This window comes from Cynocephalus volans, chromosome 11, assembly GCF_027409185.1.
Source record: "Cynocephalus volans isolate mCynVol1 chromosome 11, mCynVol1.pri, whole genome shotgun sequence".
NCBI lineage: Eukaryota > Metazoa > Chordata > Mammalia > Dermoptera > Cynocephalidae > Cynocephalus > Cynocephalus volans.
Window position 1 is genome coordinate 101,583,751 of NC_084470.1, and position 21,880 is coordinate 101,605,630.

Genomic DNA, 21,880 nt, shown 5'->3' on the forward strand with positions numbered 1-21,880 from the left:
CAGGGGGGGGGGCAGACGCCCACCCGGCTTCTGCCTGCATTACCGGGTCACTCACCGCCCCGGGGCTGCCTCCATTTTCCCAGGTGCTGGCAGCTCCGGCCCAGCTCGGCTGGGCTCCTCACTGAGCCTTCCCCGGTGCGGGGCTCCCCGGGGCCTGCAGGCTGGCCTCCCCTCCCACTCCCTCCACGGTTCTCTGGCGGGGCTGGTGACATGGGGCGTCCCCGGCCAGTGTCGGGAGGGCAAGGAAGAATGGGCGGGGCCGACTGTCACTCCACCACACCCTGGACTCCGGCCCTGGTAAACTTCCTGGTACTGGGAGGCAGATACCATCTCTGCGGCCACCAGTTTGGAAAAACGCCTAACCAGGGCTGGCCCATGGCTCACTCGGGAGAGTGTGGTGCTGATAACACCAAGGCCATGGGTTCGGATCCCATATAGGGATGGCTGGTTGCTCACTGGGTGAGCGTGGTGCTGACAACACGAAGTCAAGGGTTAAGATCCCCTTACCGGTCATCTTTTAAAAAAAAAAAAAAAAAGGAAAAACGCCTAACCAATTTCTGGTTGGGAATAGTGTGGTAGGAGAGTTCCCAAGTCCGCTTGAACCTGCTGGAGAGCTGGCTGTAGGCGGGCGCTAGACTCGGTCCATGCCAGGGGGATACAAAGGTGAACAAGTCCCAAGAAAGATCTACACAGTGCTACAAAGGCACCCAGAGCGACCAGTCATCTGTGCCTACCAGAAACCTGCTAGACTTCCTGGGCGAGGAGGTGCCAAGCAGGGTCTTGAAGGCCCAGCTGATAGACAAGGGTTGCAGAAGACACGTCCCAGCCCAGCACAGTGCGCACAGAGTGGGGAGACGTGCGGCCAGGGAGGCGGAGACTCGACAGAAACCACACACCCTGTGGGGTCGCCACTGCACGATCCAACAGCCTGGGCCAGAGCACATGGAACAGGGAGAAGTCCTGCACAGGAAGTGAAAGCTCAACAGAGATCACACACCCTGTGGTACGTGATCCACCAGCCCAGCAGAGTCCAAGCTGACCAGAAAGGTGGCTCCCCGGAGAGGCCCAAGACCTGAGGCAACCATACACACAAGGCACTAGAGGCCAACTGAGCAGTCACAGAGGTAGCCATACCAAATTGGCAACCACAGCAACATCTTAGTTAGTCATTAGTCTCAAACCGGTGGATTGTGAAACCCCCTGCCACAATGAATAAACATCCAAAAAAAGATACCAGAAATACAAAAAATCAAGAAAGTACACCACCAAAAGTTAATAAATCTCAAACTCTAGATCCAATAGAACAAGAAGCCCTTGAAATGACTGACAAGGAATTTCGAGTGATAATTCTAAGGAAACTGAATGAGATACAAGAAAACTCAGCTAGACATCATGATGAAATGAGGAAAAGTATACAGGATCTGAAAGAGGAAATGTACAAGGAAATGAATGTCCTGAAAAAAAATGTAGCAGAACTTGCTGAACTGAAGAAGTTATTCAGCAAAATAAAAAACACAACGGAGAGTTTAACCAGCAGGCTTGTCGAAGTTGAAGAGAGAACCACTGAACTTGCAGATGGGCTGTTTGAAATAACACAAGCAGACAAAAAGAAAGAAAAAAGAATCAAAGACATTGAAGAAAATCTGAGAGAGATATCACACAACCTTAAACGCTCAGATATCCAAGTCATGGGTATTCCAGAAGGGGAGGAAAATGGAGATTCCATTGAAAACATATTCAACAAAATAGTGCCAGAAAACTTCCCAGGTATAGGAAAAATCACAGATCTTCAGATCCAGGAAGCTCAATGATCTCCAAACGTATTCAACTCAAAAAGGCCTTCTCCAAGACAGTTATAGTCAAATTGGCAAAACTCAGAGACAGATAGAGAATCTTAAAAGCTGCAAGAGAGAAGCGTCAAATCACCTATAAGGGAGCCCCAATCAAGCTAACATCAGACTTTTCATCACAAACCCTAAAAGCTAGAAAGGAATGGGATGATATATTCAAAATACTAAAAGACAAAGATTGCCAGCCAAGAATACTATACCCTGTAAGGCTATCCTTCCGAAATGAAGGGCAAATAGTATATTTCTCAGACAAACAAAAACTGCGGGAGTTCACTACCACATGACCACCCTTACAAGAAATCCTCAAGGGAGTACTGGGTTTGGTTCCTGAAAAATAACTACCATTGCCAGAAACACCCAAGAAAAATCAAAACCCACTAGTATAATAAAAATGGCATTCATGAAGAGAAAACAAGCAAACAAAAACACTATCTACAACCTAAGGAACCAACAAACACAGAAACCAAACAGTAAATCAGAAAGCAAGGAACAAAAGACACCTAAGACAACCAAACAACCAATAAAATGCTAGGAATAAATCAACACCTTTCAATAACAACTCTTAATGTAAAAGGCTTAAATTCCCCAATCAAAAGACACAGACTGGCTGACTGGATCAAAAAGGGGGACCCAACTATATGCTGCCTACAAGAGACCCACCTCACCCATAAAGATTCACATAGACTAAGAGTGAAAGGATGGAAAAAGATTTACCATGCAAACAGAAAAGAAAAAAGAGCTGGAGTAGCTATTCTTATATCGGACAAAATAGACTTTAAACTAAAAACCATAAAAAGAGACAATGAGGGACACTACTTAATGATAAAAGGACTAATCCATCAAGAAGACATAACAATCATAAATATGTATGCACCCAATGTTGGAGCAGCCAGATTTATAAAACAAACTCTATTAGACCTAAAGAAGGAAATAGACACTAATACCATAATAGCAGGGAACCTGAACACCCCACTGTCAATATTAGACAGATCATCTAGGCAAAGAATCAGTAGAGAAACACAAGATCTAAACAAGACTCTAGACCAATTGGAATTGGCAGATATCTACAGAACATTCCATCCAACAACCTCAGAATATTCATTCTTCTCATCAGCACATGGATCATTCTCCAGGATAGATCACATATTAGGTCACAAATCAAGTCTCAATAAATTCAAAAAAATTGGAATTATCCCATGTATTCTCTCAGACCACAATGGATTAAAACTAGAAATTAATAACAAACGAAACTCTGGAAACTATACAAACACATGGAAATTAAACAGCATTCTACTTAATGACATATGGGTCCAAGAAGAAATCAAGCAGGAAATCAAAAACTTTATTGAAACTAATGAAAACAATGATACATCATACCAAAACCTGTGGGATACTGCAAAAGCAGTATTAGGGGGGAAATTTATTGCATTAAATGCTCACCTCAGAAGAATGGAAAGATGGCAAGTGAACAACCTAACACTTCACCTTAAAGAACTAGAAAAACAAGAACAATCCAAACCTAAAGTTAGCAGATGGAAAGAAATCATTAAGATCAGAGCAGAACTGAATGAAATTGAAACCCAAAAAACAATTCAAAAGATCAATGAATCAAAAAGTTGGTTTTTTGAAAAGATAAATAAAATTGACAAACCATTAGCATGGCTAACAAAAAAAAGAATAGAGAAGACTCAAATAACAAAAATTAGAAATGAAAAAGGCGATATTACAACTGATTCATCTGAAATACAAGGAATCATTCGAGACTACTATAAACAACTATACGCCAACAAATTTGAAAATCTGGAGGAAATGGATAAATTTCTGGACACACACAAGCTCCCAAAACTGAACCGTGAAGACGTAGAAAATTTGAACAGACCAATAACAATAAAGGAGATTGAAGCTGTTATCAGAAGGCTCCCAACAAAGAAAAGCCCAGGGCCAGATGGATTCACAGCAGAATTTTACCAAACATTCAAACAGGAATTGACACCGATTCTTTACAAACTATTCCAAAAGATCGAAATGGACGCAAATCTCCCAAACTCATTCTATGAAGCAAACATCATCCTGATACCAAAACCAGGTAAAGATATAACCAAAAAAGAAAACTACAGGCCGATATCCTTGATGAATATAGATGCAAAAATCCTCACTAAAATACTAGCAAACAGAACACAGCAACACATACGTAAAATTGTTCATCACGATCAAGTGGGATTCATCCCAGGGATGCAAGGTTGGTTCAACATATGCAAATCAAGAAATGTGATACACCATATCAATAAAGTCAAACACAAGGACCATATGATCATCTCTATAGATGCTGAAAAAGCATTTGATAAAATTCAGCACTCATTCATGACAAAGACCCTCTATAAGTTAGGTATAGAGGGAAAGTATCTCAACATAATTAAAGCCATATATGACAAACCCACTGCCAATATCATCCTGAGTGGGGAAAAGCTGAAAGCTTTTCCTTTAAGAACAGGCACTAGACAAGGATGCCCACTCTCACCACTCCTATTCAACATAGTGTTGGAAGTACTAGCCAGAGCAATCAGAGAAGAGAAGGAAATAAAGGGCATCCAGATTGGAAAAGATGAAGTCAAAGTGTCCCTGTTTGCAGATGACATGATCCTATATATCGAACAGCCTAAAACCTCTACAAAAAAACTGTTGGAATTGATAAATGACTTCAGCACAGTAGCAGGATACAAAGTCAACACACAAAAATCAGTAGCATTTCTTTTCTCCAATAGTGAACATGCAGAATGAGAAATCAAGAAAGCCTGCCCATTTACAATAGCCACCAAAAAAATAAAATACTTAGGAATTGAGTTAACCAAGGAGGTGAAAAATCTCTATAATGAGAACTACAAACCACTGCTGAGAGAAATTAGAGAGGATACAAGAAGATGGAAAGATATCCCATGCTCTTGGATTGGAAGAATCAACATAGTGAAAATGTCCATACTACCCAAAGTGATATACAAATTCAACGCAATCCCCATCAAAATTCCAAAGACATTTTTCTCAGAAATGGAAAAAACTATCCAGACATTTATATGGAACAATAAAAGACCACGCATAGCCAAAGCAATGCTGAGCAAAAAAAATAAAGCTGGAGGCATAACACTTCCTGACTTTAAGCTATACTACAAAGCTATAATAACCAAAACAGTATGGTACTGGCATAAAAACAGACACACTGATCAATGGAATAGAATAGAGAATCCAGAAGTCAACCCACACACTTATTGCCATCTGATCTTTGACAAAGGCACCAAGCCTATTCACTGGGGAAGGCACTGCCTCTTCAGCAAATGGTGCTGGGATAACTGGATATCCATATGCAGGAGAATGAAACTAGATCCATACCTCTCACCGTATACTAAAATCAACTCAAAATGGATTAAGGATTTAAATATACACCCTGAAAAATAAAACTTCTTAAAGGAAACATAGGAGAAACACTTCAGGAAATAGGACTGGACACAGACTTCATGAATACGACCCCAAAAGCACGGGCAACCAAAGGAAAAATAAACAAATGGGATTATATCAAACTAAAAAGCTTCTGCACAGCAAAAGAAACAATTAACAGAGTTAAAAGACAACCAACAGAGTGGGAGAAAATATTTGCAAAATATACATCTGACAAAGGATTAATATCCAGAATATATAAGGAACTCAAACAACTTTACAAGAAGAAAACAAGCAACCCAATTAAAAAATGGGCAAAAGAGCTAAGTAGGCATTTCTCTAAGGAAGATATACAAATGGCCAACAGACATATGAAAAAATGCTCAACATCACTCAGCATCCGGGAAATGCAAATCAAAACCATACTGAGATACCATCTAACCCCAGTTAGTATGGCTAAAATCCAAAAGACTCTGAACGATAAATGCTGGTGAGGTTGTGGAGAAAAAGGAACTCTCATACATTGTTGGTGGAACTGCAAAATGGTGCAGCCTCTATGGAAAATGGTATGGAGGTTCCTCAAACAATTGCAGATAGATCTACCATACGACCCAGCTATCCCACTGTTGGGAATATACCCAGAGAAATGGAAATCATCAAGTCGAAGGTATACCTGTTCCCCAATGTTCATCGCAGCACTCTTTACAATAGCCAAGAGTTGGAACCAGCCCAAATGTCCATCATCGGATGAGTGGATACGGAAAATGTGGTACATCTACACAATGGAATACTACTCAGCTATAAAAACGAATGAAATACTGCCATTTGCAACAACATGGATGGACCTCGAGAGAATTATATTAAGTGAAATGAGTCAGGCACAGAAAGAAAAATACCACATGTTCTCACTTATTGGTGGGAGCTAAAAATTAATATATAAATTCACACACACACACACACACACACACAAAATAAAAACCGGGGGGGGGGGGGGGAGAAGATATAACAACCAGAATTACTTGATGTTGATACGACAAGCAAACAGAAAGGACATTGTTGGGGGGGAGGGGGGGAGGGAGGTTTTGGTGATGGGGAGCAATAATCAGCCACAATGTATATCGACAAAATAAAAATTAAAACAAAAAAAAAAATCCCCTCATGATTTCAACAAATTTCTACTTTCGTGACTATATCTAATCTTATGAAAAAAACTTAAATGAGTCTTTGGATTTTTCTTTTAACACAGGTTTAATGTTTTTCTTTCTTCTTAAAGACTTTCCTTATCAAAGTCACTGCTTCCTCATTCAGATACTCATGACTGCTAGCAGAAAGGTTTCCACATGAAACCCTGGGAACTGGGAACACAACCTAACCTCCTGTAAGACCACATTTGAAAATGACTCGTCACATCACCCTTGCAAAAATTTCAAAATTTAGAATGATTGAGGCTCAATCATAGATCATTGTTATGATTTTTTTTTGGCGGCTGGCTGGTATGGGGATCAGAGCCCTTGACCTTGGTGTTATCAGCACCATGCTCTAACCGAGTGAGCAACCGGGCAGCCCTCTAATGAAATTTAATAGCAGCTTAGCATACTTTAATGATCATTGTGGTGGGAGAATGTGCATTTTATAGCAGCTACACACAAGGAATGAATACACACAGATGAAGCTGTACAGTCATTTCAAATACATCTCTTCTCTGTGAAAAACTTTTTGCTATTGGCCTATTCCACTTTTCAATCAAATAGAGATTTAAACAGTCACTTTGCAGGGAGGAAGTCAGGAACAAATTTGATAATAGGGACTTAAGCCTCAAAGATGTGTTCTGTTGTAGTAACAGACAGTATACAAATCCTTTCCATAACAAAATACCTTCCACGTTACAAATATTTCATAGTAAAAAGAAAAGACTCTTTCCCCTATGTGTAATTTAAACTCTTACCTGCTTTACAAATTTTCTAGAAGATAATAATGGATGAAATTTCTTTGTGAAACAGAACTAGAAATAGTAATCTTTCGCTACCCAGTAATGAGGAATTAAAAATCTAAAAGAAGAGCTTTCAAGCTGGTTAGCTCAGTTGGTTAGAGCACGGTCTTGTAACACCAAAGTCAAGGGTTTGGTTTTCCGTACTGGCCAGCCACCCAAAAAATAAAATAAAAATAGAAAAAGAGCTTTCTAGCCCTGGCGAATGAATTCTTTAAAAAAAAAAAAAAAAAAATCCCTGTGTGAAAAAAGTAACTAGTCAATTCGAAGTCCAGAGATGAAATAAATGTGAAAAGAGTTCACTGCCATATTCAAGGTTCAAGATAATTAAGCAGGGAGCGGGAGGGGAGCAGAGCAGATATGGTAGAAGATGATAGCTAAGTGTGCTGGAGGCCACAGGGGGAAGTCAGAGGCTGTCCCTCCTTCTTTCACTCCAGCTTTCATTTTCTAAATCAAACGACACTTGGCTCACATGCAAGTCTTCCAGGTCAAACTATCTGTAAAGCAATTTGCATCTCATATTGCCCTTAAATTCAATCTGTATCCATGCCCAACAAAAAAGTGCTTTTCGACTACTATATTTTCACTAGCCAACTTTGCGGATATACATTTCAGAAGGAAAACAAAGAATCTAGTGTTGGGTCTTGTCAGTCCTATTTTCAAGTGTTTCCTTCTCCTCCCCTCTTCCTTTATTTATCTAATAGAATTAAGTGCAGTAGGAATGGACGTAAAAGTTCCTGGACTTCAGTGTAAACACCTAACTGGTTTGGAGAGGTGGCTTAGCAGCAGTACATGTAAGAGAGACCTAGTGGGTTTAGTTTCCTGTAAGCTGCATAAGAGTTGGCTGTAATACTTGAGCCAAAAGATATCTGCACCTCCTTAGTGAACTAGCAGGACTCCTGTCCAGTCTCCTGGAGGCTGGTCCTCCTTGTGGTGTTATCATAGAGTCGGTTTGGGTATTATACTTGCACAGGGAATTTGTCTTTTTGTGACCGGCCATACCGCGCTCAGCCAGTGAGGCACACCAGCCATCCTTATATAGGATCCGAACCCGCGGCCAGAGCACTGCTGCGCTCCCAGCGCTGCACTCTACCAAGTGCGCCACGGGGTCGGCCCCTTTGCACAGGGAATTTGACAAACCTATCCAAAGGAGACCATAGCTGCTCAGTCAGTGTTTTAATCACTTCAAACCCGGTCATGGGAAGAACAACTGAGTGAACTGGGGGGTGAGTGGGAGGACATGATCACTGTTTTCAAATATCCGCGGCAGAAAGATGTTTGTTTTCACTTCAGAGAACAGAATGAGGACCAACTGGTAGAAAAACTACAGGACAACAGATTTTGGTTCAACCAAGGTTATCATTCAGTGAGTTACTCATCACTGAGGTATTCAAGCCAAAGCTGGAAAGCTGCATAACAGGAATGTGGTTTAGTGGAGGTGGGCTGGAGTTAACCATCCATAAGAACCCTTCTAAGCTCTTGACAGCTTTTTTTTTCAGACCCTAGGGTAATATGCAAATCTAATTTGGAAAACTATTCATAGAAAATAACTAACATAACTTTTGAAAAGAACATTGCATTTAGAAATATTCCCACTAGTTTCCTTCAGAAGACCAAAATGGAGGTAGGATCCCAGAAGGAAGCAGCATGCAGGGGAGCTCCCCCTTACGGGGCTGGCATGCCTTGTGATGAGGGCTGTGTCATCTGAAGTGTCATGCAGAAAGCATGCTCCAACAGCTCAATTACTGCACATGATCCTATGCAGCACACACAAGGATCATTTAAGATGCTGCCTAAAGGCTGAGCATTTCCAGGTGCTAGCTGCACGATAAAATAATCCTAATGTGCCTTGAGACCATGTTTGTTTGACACAAGAGAAAGAAGCCTTCTGAACGTGGCCTCTTAGGAACAGAAATGGAAGCAAAACTTTAGACAAGTTCCCTTACTGTGAATGCTTCAAGAGGCTTAAGATTCATCTACCTGGGTCTTTGTCAAAACGCCACCTATCCTGTGAAATGAAATACTATATTGGGTGACCACACGTCTTCATTCAGACTCTTCTTTCTGTGGCAGTAACATAATTGTGGCCTGACACATGATGATGCCTATGACTTCTGGGTTAACAGATGTAATAACTGAACAACTGCACATTTTGGCTAATGTGGGAAAGACACCAATTTGGATATAAATGTGTCAATGACTTCATGTAAAGTCTACTCATGCAGACAAGTAAAATGCACTATTAAGGTGCTTGGCAATTAATTTCTAAATGAGGCCTAACCAAAAATGTAAATTTTAATGTTGTTTAGTTCCTAGATCCCAACTGAAGATCCTCCATTAAAATCAGGGCAATTCCTAGTATTTATGTTGAGCAATTAGAAGTCCTGATTACTGCCAATCAAATACACCAGAATAAAGACATCAGGCAAATATGATTGCTTGAGAAAACTGACATTTCTAGGTAATTCAAACTTTAAATCTCTCATTTACTACTGTGGGAGTGTAGAAAGAGAGAATTATTTTTCAAGCTAAGTATAAATATGAAAAACAACTATACTTTTTGAAAATATAAAATCCAATAATCAGCCAATATAATAATCTAATGCACTCATTAGATTTGTGAGTTAGTTCACTGTTCATATGGAATATTAAAATGTTCCATAATTTTTAACAAGGTGAAGTTTTTAACAAGGTGTTCCTGCATTTTGGGGCTCCCTTTCTAAATTTCTGGATTTTCATGTCAAAAGAAAGACTAAGGCACTGGTTCTGAACTTAATGCTGTATTTATTACAGTGTTTTTATTAACACACTTTCACCAGAAAGCTCCGAGTGTGTTAACACAGCAGGCACGTTGGTTTCAATGTTTGGCATTTGACAGTCCACAGAACTGCACTTCACACTCACAATTCTGCCACAACTTTGTGGATTGTGTGGGCAGGACCTACAACCAGCCTCCCCCATGAGATGGCTAAAGATAAATTTTGGTTCATTCTGATTTACATGTTCTGAATTCACAGTCACATCAGTCTGTGACAAGCTCAGCCCCACTTTCCTTTCTGTCTTGCTGGTCTGATGGACTAAACTGGAGACCTTGTTTTCAGTCCCGCCACTGCCTTCCATACTCCCACTGTCTCGATTCTGACAGAGTCCCCTTTGGTTATTCTCAGGATTGCAACATGCTTTTAGTAAAGATCCAGTGCTTCTGCAGACAAATGGTGGCTCTGTCATCTTTGGAAGATGCTCTTCTATGCTCTGAAGACTGTGTACATTGGTCTTACCAATTTTTTCTTGGGCCTGAATATGCTGCACTGGGTGGAGGAAAAAATTCCTAGGCAGAGAATTCTGCATTCCAGGTGGCTTCACTCTGCCCTGCAGGCAGGGACAGTGGTGGATGTGTGGGATGGGATGAACGAAGCCCTCGGCAGCCTTCAGAGGTGCCACACCGTTCTGGATCTGGACAAAGCTGCTAGCAGCAGCAGTACAGTGGTGGCAAAAGCAGTTGCCCATCTGCTGGCAAACGTGTGGGCCATATTTTGAGTGATTATAGGCATTTGGGCAGCTGCATCTCTGATTCAGAGAGAAGAAGTGACACATGGTGTGCTGTTCAAGAGGGGGCTGTAGCAAGGCAGAGCTAGTTTCATTTTTGGTGCTTTTGCTGATTTCACTATTGTAAGCTGCATGCACAGGCATCCCTAAATTCTTTGCTTGGCTGTTGAAAAATTCAGAGCAGATGTGGGTCTCTTCATAAGTGGTCTTCTCAGAGGCAGTGCAGCTGTGGGATGCCAGAGGTTCTAATTCATAAAACTCATGGTCCAGTTCAGGCTTTTGGCTCCTGGGATCTAAATGATAAGCATTCATGGCATGTGTTTTGCTTTGTTCCTTGTCACCAGGACTTGTAGACAAGGCATGGGAAAAGGCACTGCACTGTAGTTTTTTAGGTAAAGGAATCTGACCACAGGTACCCTGTGGTCCAAGGCATCGACACATGCACTGGAAAAAGAAGGTGGCAAAAGCCCAACTAACACACATGATGAGCATCATGAAGGTGCCTAGCTGGGTGTAAGCTAGAACTGTGGAGGGCATCATCATAGCCCCAGCCACAAAGGTGGTCAGAGCGGCCATGGCGATCGCAGAGCCCATGCGACTCAGGGAGAAGATCACTTTGCCTTCTCTGTCAGGATCTGGAGCCAGGCGGTAGGCAACTCCATAATGGACAGCAAAGTCTACGGATAAGCCAACGGCAACCGAAATGGTGACAGATTCCAGAACATTCAACTCCCAGCCAAGCAGGACAAGAGAACCAACAGTGACAAATATAGTCCCAGCTATTGAAATGATGGCATAAAGGCTTATGATGATGTTCCAAGTTGTCAGCAGCATCACGCTGAACGCAACAGCAACGGAGAGCCCCATGGCAATGAGGGTGCCATCAGAGAGGCTGTCCTGGAGGTCGTAGAACTCCAAACTGCTGACAAACCAACCATTGCTGAGGCCCTCAGGTGCAGAGCTCAGCTCACTGGAAATCCAGGAGTCCACCTCTTTATAAAACTGATGCATCTTTTCATATGCCAGCGTGAAGAGGTAGGTACTTTGGAACTCTAGCACTACTGCCCTGATAGTATCATTGATATCGAACCGTGGCCCTGGGGTTTTGCTGTCCAAATGGTACCCTGTACTCCTTTCCAGCTCCATGATGGCTCTCTTGATGCACAGTTCAAAAACCTCTTGCTTGTAGGGGAAGCTCCAGTGGCTGCAGCAAGGGTACAGGGCAGGTTCGTCACAGTCCTGGTTTTCCATCCACTGTTTGAATGTCTCAATGAAGCAACTGGTAAAGTCCTGTTCATCAGTCTGGTAAAAGAATGTTTGATTTCTCAGTTTTTGACAGAAGTGCAAAATCCAGGTCTGGGAAGCTGGGCTGGCAATATTAAAACTGCTGTCTAATGTCAACTTCCCTTTACTCTTGGGATTCAGTGGATTGCCATTGTCTTCTGGGGACACACCCCAGATTACTGTGATGGGCATGTGGAGCTCCTCTCCATGGTGAACACGTTCAAACATGAAAAGCTTTTTGTACTCAGCATCGTAGCGCTCAAAAGGGTGAGACGACCTGAACACCTGGAACTCGGACAACTCCAAGGAGGGCAGTTTCATCTTTGGATCTATGCACACAATGTAGGCCCCACCTACAGTTAAGGCAAGGAACCAGAACAGCCAAAGGTAGCGAAACTTAATGACAATGCATGGCAATACTTTTTCAAAAAAAATCCGAGACGCTTCTGAAATGGCAAAAAGTACTTTGTGGCATCTCTGGCAAGCCACCATCCAGCAGCTTTTGTTACCGTACATTTGCTGCTGGGGCTTTCTGAAGCAACTGAATATATTGAGAAGATAACGCTCATGCAGTACAACAACTGCTGGAAGCCACGTGACCATCAGAACATAATTCACCAGTATAGCTGTCCCCGCATAAACCCCAAAGCACCTGATTGCTGTAATGTTGCTGACATAGTTAGCATAAAAGGCAGCAGCAGTGGTGAAACTTGTGACAAACATGGAAAGGGCAGCATGTTGCAAGGTGATGCTCACTGTTTCCGAGGTTGCAGCATGAGGCTTGTCAAATTTGGTGTAGTTCCAAACATCACACAGGACGAATGCGTCATCTGCTCCAATTCCAACCAAAATAATGAGTGCAGTGAGGTTCATAAAAGGGAAAAACTCAAAGTTAAATACTACACGATAGAGAAAATAGGAAACAATCAAGGAACTGATTATTGCAAACATTGTCATCAGAGTGATAAACATGGACCTCGTGTAGACACACATGACTAAAAGGACAATCACAATGGCTATAGCAGGATACACAGTATCCATTAGAAGATAATCTTGAAACAAACTGTGTTTGATACCAAACTCAATCCCAGTGATGGTAGTCACGCCGTCAGAGGAGTTCCAGTTTTCAAAGTTGTCCAAGTAAATGTTCATCATGCTCTCCCCTTTCTCAGTGGGAGAAAAGAGCATGCTATATTTTAAAGTTGGCATGGCATACTCAGCTGTCTTTGGGGTCATAAAGTCTTTGTCCACCAAGTAATGGAGGATCTGGTACACAGCGTTGTACTTGGTACATTTGCGTGGCACATTGGTGCACTTGAGCTGATCCTTTCTTCTGGCTGCCATGTCCCAGCAGTCTGGCCCCAGAGTGCCATTCTGGTAGTGTTTGGCACATGTCCGAAGAAGCTTCAAGGTATGAGAAACATCTCGCTCAACAATTTTCTGACAGGACGATCTATTATTCAGAATGGCAATGTAGTTTCCCAGCGTCCAGCTGGGGCAGCAGGAAGCAGCAGTGGTCCTCTGGCAGAGATCACCAAACTGGGGATGAGATCTGATCTGCAGAGACAGAGAAGCACAAGGTTTGGAGTTTAAATCGGTTCACAATCAGAAAGGTCTGAATTGAGGCGGCTTTGAGGGACAGGGAAAGTTACAGAAGCTAAATATTCATCCTCTTAAAGTACGGATCAGTCTGAATACAAAGTGAGACTTCTCCCCAAAACTATCTCATATTACAGGGTACTCTCTAGGTCACTTTATTTTGAATGACAAGCCACTGTTTGGGTATGACACACAAGTGTGAAATAGCTTCAACCAAGCTAGTCTGGTTTAAGAAAGGAGAAAAAATCAACCCCTACCAGTAAACAAATCTCTTCAGCCACTTTAGAAAGCAAGAGCGGATAAGTTGTGAAGCTAATGTATATACAGCTACAGAATTAATTCAGAAAACAACTGTACAACTGAGATATGAAACAAATTTGCGGCTTTGCCTAAAAGTTCTGGTTATTAGCATAAAATTTTTGGTCACTAAAATATTGCTTCTAATCGTGTGGATTGAGATACAAAGACAATATTCTCTAGAAAACTGCTATGGTCTGAACATTTGTGTTCCTCCCAAATTAATATGCATGTTGAAACCAAATCTACAAAGTGATAGCGTTAAGAGGTGAGGCCTTGGGGAGGTGTTTAGGCTGTGAGAGAGGTGCCCCATGAATGGGGTTAGTGCCCCTGTAAAAGAGGCCCCATCTCCCAGGAAGGGGCCCTCACCAGACACCTGATCTCCTGACTCCTTATCTTGGACTTCCCAGGCTCCACAACAATAAGAAATAAATTTATATTGTTTATAAATTACCCAGTCTAATGCATTTTGTTATAACAGACCAAACAGACTGCGTTAAAAACTGTCAGGTGAATCACAAAGCGACCCCAATAATATTAAAAGCACTGACGCATGAAAGTTTTGGAATAAAATTGTTTCCCGAAATATGAGTAGAAAAGGGTAATGTGTCTGTTAAAATACTATTTATATCTAATTTTAAATAAATATATATATAATTAATAAAATAAATACTTAAGTAGGGATTTAATCATTTCTTCCACAGTTTACTCAAATTGGCTGAAACCTTTTTTGGAAACTTTCTCTCTTGGTAAATAGCGGACTGCTGTATATTAGCAAGTATGATAATTCTGGATTTAATGTGGATACAATTTCATTTAGAACACTATTTCTGGAGAAGGCCTTCCTTTTTATGGCTGTTCCTGTTACAGAAAATTGAAAAACTGTTCCATTACTGGCATTGCTAGATTATGGTGAAGTCTGCACAATTCCATTCTGTAAATTAGATAAATGACCCCTCTTGCCTGAAGGTGAGAATAAGAAACATTCCTCTTCTCTTGAGCCTGACCAGAGACTTTTCTTTAGAAGTGCCAGAGCTAAAGATGACCTAGAGCTAAAGAAGACCTGGTCCCATGACTTTCCCTCATCTATATCTGCCAAAGGCTGTTCTAGTAAAGAAACTCTAAAGTTCAAGGAGGGTATAAATATTTTTTTCTATTAGGATTAAAAACAGTCTTTACCCTTGATCAAACAAGGCTTTATCAATCATGCATTGAAGTAGGGAGAAGCTGGCACAGATCATCTCTTTGGAACTTGGACTTATTAGAGATCCAAGGCATTATGATCCCTTAAACCCTAGCTGTCAAGATACTTTACTGGAACCAATCCTGTGGGGGTAGGGTGTAGATGAAACAAGACTGGCCGTGTGCTGAGAATTGTCGAAACCAAATCCTGCACATGGGGGGATCCATTATGCTATTTTCTCTACTTCTGCCTTAGTTGAAAAATTTCCACAATAAAAAGCTGTTTTTCTTTAAAGATCTTCTACTGGGGGTAAAGAAAAATGAGCCAAATGAGTTATTATTCAAGTGCACTAAAATAATATTTACTTTAACGTAGACTTCATTTTTAATCTCATTTTTGAAGAGCAATAATTCACATTCTATAAAACAGGATAATTCATATTTGATTGTTTCCAGGTAAAAATATTCACATATGCTAACTTGGGGAAAACAGAATCACTTAATAAATAACTGGAAACCCTGAAATGGCACCTCTCTGGTTTTCATGGCAGATTACTAGTTTAACCTACAAAGAAATAACATGCAAGCCCCTGGGGTCAGCCTGGTGAATTGAAAGAAAGGTAACTCAACCCCACTTAAATTGTACCCACTATGAAACCCATTATCAGCTACAGGGACATATTTGTAGATGCTGAAATAACCAAGCGCCAAAGACAAAGGAAATAGAGTTGCCAGCTAAAACTGGGAAAGCACAGAATTCTGTCCCTGAATAACCTTTTCAAATAATAGCAGGGGTTTTTTTGTTATTGTTGCTGGGTTTTATTTGTTTGTTTGTTTAAGTGTATATTTGACCACAGATTTAAAAGCTGGACATTATAAACACAAATCAAATGCTTCTTTGATGGCTGCTATCAAATAAAATACTAGTAAGCCACTGGGGAGCCAATCCTCAAATCAAAAGGTGGTACTGGCTGGTACAACCTTTGTAAAGACAGTTTTTGAGGACTCTTGCAAGGTAAGAATAAGGACAGAGAAAAGACATCATGACTGGTACTCTCTATCCCGAGTTGGATGCCAGCATCCTAAATTTCAAGGAGCAGAGTTCAAGTAATTGTCTCAATTTTCAGGGAGTAAGGCCCTACATTCCTACCTATTCAAGAGAAAAAAAAAATGACTTAGCACTCACACAAGATGGATAAGGCATTGTGGTCCTTGCTCTCAAGTTGCTCACAGTGTGGCAGGGAAATTAGACAAAAAAATAAGTAATTATCATTCAATCTGAGAAATACCATATTGTGTGTAAGGACTTATGGGACCCGCAGAGGGAGCGCCAAGGTCTGTGAGTGCGGTGTGACACAAGAACTAATCTAGTTATTTGTGACTGGGATAGATAAACACAGAGGCACATATTATATTGTGGGGCTTAAAGAGACAGACAAGTTGGTATATCTTCCTGCAGAAAGCAGCTATATTTTTGCCATATCTTTGGAAAAGGGATTCATAGAAATCATTTCAAAACTTTGAAGTTTATAAAAATAAAAACAGAGTAAGTGAGAGTAATTTCTCGCAACTCCCATGGGGAATACAGCCTTTTACTTCTAGTCGTTCACAAATCACGTGTTCGAGGGTCACTGCTACACGGTCACAACGTGTCTTTGCACACTTTCCTAGTTAGATCACAGTGGGGGTGGGGCTGACTTAGAACAACAGGTCAAGGAAGAGAGGAGAGAAGAAGAAATCAGCAGAATTTTAAAAAATGCCTTAAGTTGTAAAACTATCGGCTAAGTTGGAGATATTTTAAGAAGCTGAGAAAAAAATGAAGGGAGAAAAATTAAGCCCTTAATACCAGGTTCAACTGATTGCTGTACTCTCCCTCCCCATGTAACAAAGCTCCCCGTGTATTAACAGTTTAAAGGGAGCCTAGGGAGAAAAGAAAAAGGGCTCCATAGCCCTCTTTAAAACAAGAATTGGGAAACATATTTCTGGGATCCTCAATGCTTCTGGGGGATTACAGCTGTCCCCATGTTACCCTAGTAAGCAGAGTCTAGGAAGCAGGCACAAATTTCAGATTTTATAATCTGGGTCTTTAGAGCTCCAATTTGTACAATGTACAAAAACTAAGGAACAGGGAAATGGTTTCCAGCAGACTCAAGATTAGAGAGAGACACTTCTGGTCACTGATGACTATCTGCCAGTGCGTCCCTTAGGATGTCAAAGGGCAGAAAGAAGTAATGAAGAAGAGCAGGGAATCAACTGAGGCTCCTTTCAAAAGAGTCATAGAAAACAAGCATTTCTGTTAGGAGGTTGACAACAGTATCAGAAACAGAAGCTGTTTATTTTGGAAACCAAAGCCTGTCTAAATTATAAGCATAAGTGGCATGTAATTTAAACAGAATCTGGAGTTTAAACTAAATGTGCTGTAAACATAGGCAGGCAACAATTGAAACATCTGGTCTCACTGAGATATTACACTGATTACCAGACATTTTCTGGAGTCAACACCAACAATTAAGCTCTTTCGCTCTGTATCATTTGGTTGTGTCCCATTTAACTTGATAGTTTTTAATAATCAAGTTCTTAAGTATAATAACCAGGATTTGCGGGGTAGCAGGTAGAAAAGATTGCCAAGTAGTCTTAGGACACAGTCTGCTCAAACCACCTTAAAAAATAAAAATCCTAAAAGGATCTTGGAGAACTGGGAGATCTGAAAAATGTACAGTAATAATCTGAATGCTGAACTGTTAGCCAATAGTTACAACTTGATATCAGATGATTACATTATCTCTATGAACAAGGTTTATTATTCTGTGTTCATAGTAGAGTTCAAAGGCATTTACAATTGGTAAAATATCATTTATTAAATTAAAATAACAACCACAGTCTTTGAGGCAGACCTTTGGGGCCTTGATTACCTTTTATTCATTTGTTGGTATGAACCTATAACGGGTCATACAAACCATTCATATGGACACGTATCTTGGGTTTGTTCCTTAAATTCTCATAAGAGGACCACAATACTACTCTCTTCCCAATTAATTGCCAAAGCATATAGATACGCCCTTAGTTGGTGACCTAGAAAATACGCTTGTCCTGTTCTTGCAAAACTGAACTCACAACTGTCCAATCCTTATCATGAGCCTAGTAGAAAGAAATACTCAGACAAGCAGAGTACATCTATTCCTTTAGAGAGTCTAAATTATGCAAACACATAAAACCAAACCATTAGAAAGCCATGCACAGGACTTCACTGCTTTCACCCCTTGTAGGAATGCTTTTGCTATAATGTTTTCCTGCTACCAGCCTACCTATGTTTTATAAAAATCAGCTGAAATTCAACAATGTACTCATTGTAAGCACACTGTTAAGAACTTTGTACACAACATCACACTTCTTTTATGAAAACTACTGGAAATTGTTCCCTCCTATCTTAGCATGAAAAAAGCTAGACTTTTTCTAAAAAACAGATTTGTTACCCTATTTATATGGCTTTTGTTACTGACTGCGAAACCCTTTTTTGCTGTGGTTAGTGGGAAGTTAGAGACAAGTGCGGCTCTCTTTGAACCAGCAAATGTACAGGATTGTGGGGTAGGCATTATTGTACACTAAATCTCATCCTTAGCTTTATTATTATTTTCTCATTATCTTCCCTTCATATAATTCATTTAACTTACCCTTTGTGTATGCCTTTTTGTAAGCTACCCCAATATGATAATTTTTATAGTCTGATACACACATACACAAATATATATGAAATAATATACTTCTTTCATTTATGAAAACTATCATGGTACAGTATAGTTTACTGGCTTTTGAGTCTTTGAGTCCATTCAGAATCTAACATGTACTCATGGAATAAATTGCTAGCTTCTTAAAAATAAAGATTCTTACTCCAGGTTATGATGACTCTTTAAGATTCATCTGAGTGGAAAATGGCATATATAGTAAAATAAAACAAAAATGGGAGGGGGAGGGTACCTTCTTTACTACGGAAGCACAAAGCAGGTGAGTGAAGGCACAAACTCTGGAGTTAGACTTGGCTGGGTTCTAACCCTGAGTCTGCCACTTACCACCTGTGTGAAATTTCCTCATCTATAAAGTGGGCAAAATAATAGTATTTAACTCATAACACTGTCATGAGGATTAAATGAAATAATTTATTAAAGTGTTTAGAACACTTCCTGGCACATAGTAAATTACTCAGCAAACACCAGCTATTAATTAGTTGAATGAATTCAGTCGCTTCAGCGTCTTCAGGCAAGGGAATATCCGAAGATCAACCAAAGGTAGAATAATGGAAAGTAAAAGGTACAGAAATTAATGAACTGCTCTCATTTAAGGTGTGATTATAAAATAACCAGACTGGCTTAACTTCTCTGAGCTTAACTCTTCATCCATTAAAGTGTTATAAATTCCAAGGTCACAGACCCATGGTGAATGGTGTACAAGCACCTAGCAGAGTCCTGTGCATTTACTACTTCAGAGTTAATTTTCTGTATAAGAACCCACAACAAACAGAAACATGTTCACAGCCTCCAAATAAGGAGCTGACAGCTGCAGGAGAGAAGAAAACGTGGCCTATTAAAAATGACCACTGATTAAGAAACTTTGGTCTATTTAAGAATGGTTTGTGGCTTTGGTCTATTTGGAGTTAGAAAAAAGATGGCACTGACAGAAAATCCTGATATCCTAACCAATGGGTAAGCCATTTTCAAAACGTACAAATAGCCTCTCAAAACAAAGAATGAAGTAAAAGCCAGGAGGTGTGGGACCAGCTAACTAGGTGACTTGGGTAAGCGATCACCTAGTTCTCAAAAGAAGGCATTAACGTCAGCACAATGAAGCTGGTTCTTTCCTTTTTACCTCCTATTCTATTAAGAAACTGTTGATATAACAAGTGACTGCATCTGGCTGTCAGGCTAGCTCTTAGCAGGACACATTATTTGACTTTTTTTTTTTGGATTAATAAGAAAATAAATCTCTTTCAAGAAAAGCTGAGGGACAAACTATTAGATCAGTCATTTTCAAGTCTGGCTACATACTGCACTCACCCGCAGAACTTTAATTTAGACTTTTTTTTTTTTTGGCAGCTAGCCAGTAAGGGGATCTGACCTATGACGTTGGTATTACCAGCACCATGCTCTCCCAAATGAGCTAATCAGCCAGCAATGATTTTTAATTAACTGGTGATTTTAGATTTTAGAGCTAAGAACACAATGAGTTCCTTTTCTGCCTGGCTGCAGTGCTTGGACAGATCTATTAGTGACACCAGACAGCAGCTTCTACTTGGAGAAACTGCTTCTGAACACATAAAATTGACAGCTCTTCCAAACCAAGAGGCTGACTTTACATTTTTTGGTGTTGACATCTTTTTGGCACTAGAGAAGACTCAGGATATATACCTATCTTCTTGCATCCTGGGGTCTTCTAAAGCAGCAAGGTGTTTAGTGTTCAGGACAATATGGATTGGATTACTCTGGCCATTTACATAGATACCGTATTTATGCCCTTTGATGTCCCCTTTCCCAGACTTCTCCCTAAATTTTCCTTTGAGGTCACTGGCCCAAATAACCCATTCAGAGAGAGGCAGGAATTTAATTGCATCATTAAAATGCTGAAAACTGCCTGGTGGGGTGGGGTGGGAAACGTAGTGAACAATGAAACAAGAATAGAAAAGAGAGAAAGTACAACAAAGGAAGAAGAAAAAGTCTTAACTATTTATTTATTTTTATTTTTTTGGTGGCTGGCCTGCCAAACCCTTGACCTTGATATTACAATACCATGCTCTAACCAAGTGAGCTAAAAAAGTCTTAACTATTATCCTGAAAAGAAAAATGGTTTTAAATAAGACCACCATGGTGAGAGAACATGAGTGGGGAAGAAAAAGAGTTCTTTATTCAGAAAGACGGTGTGTTTTAAAGGTGGGGAATCACAGACACTCTGGCCTGGGGTCTGAACGAATGCAAAGCAGTCCTGCTGTGCTCCATCTGATCAGACACAAGGGGCAGAAGTACAGGGAGCATCAATAATATAAACTTATTCGTGCTAAATAGATTTCAGTTTTATTTTACATACCCTCGAATTATCTACATTGCACATTGATTTAATTGCAGGTAAATTCCATAATGTCTCCCCTCCAGCTGAAGTAAATACTATTCTGGAATACCGGTCACCTGGTGATATGAAAAAAAGAAAAGAAAAAGGTTTATAAAGTATTCCTTTATTTCATAAGACTCAGCATTCAGAAATAATCCAAAGTGGGAAAATAAATGGATAAATCATTAGCAGCAGGGAATTCCTTTGATAAATTTCAGGAGAAAATGTTAAAAATAAAAAAATCAATACCGTATTATTGCCTAGCTCAAAGCCTTTGTCTACTCACTACATTTTAAAATTGGAGGAATTATATGACAAATCTATTTCTGATCAGACTATAATCAGGAATAAAAAATCCATAAGAACTTTCAGCAGGAAGTTAACTGAATGCCTCCCTCTCAATTTCACAACACATCACCATAACAGTACGTAAAATTAAAAAACAATGCACTAGGTAATATCAAGCATGGATTATGAGGATGTTCTCTCTTGTAGCTAACTACAGAGGTAAGACGGCAGGTCATCAATTTAAAAGCACTAAAAACAGTCAATTAAGTACAGAGAATGCTGGCCATATTCTGGTTGAGTACATGGTCTCTCTGGTACACCAGAGTCT

At 40.3% G+C, this 21,880-nt stretch overlaps 1 protein-coding gene across 4 annotated transcripts in view; it reads right to left on the reverse strand.

Annotated features, from left to right (window-relative positions):
• Positions 1–10,050: 10,050 nt before the first annotated feature.
• DISP1 (dispatched RND transporter family member 1) overlaps positions 10,051–21,880 on the reverse strand; it is a 192,005-nt gene continuing 180,175 nt past the window's right edge. For all 4 annotated transcript variants that reach the window (XM_063114352.1, XM_063114351.1, XM_063114353.1 and 1 more), the window contains 2 exons: positions 21,244–21,341; positions 10,051–13,650 (listed from right to left, as the gene is read on the reverse strand). In XM_063114352.1, coding sequence (XP_062970422.1) covers positions 10,051–13,650; positions 21,244–21,341 — 3,698 coding nt within the window. The remainder of the gene's footprint in view (positions 13,651–21,243; positions 21,342–21,880) is intronic.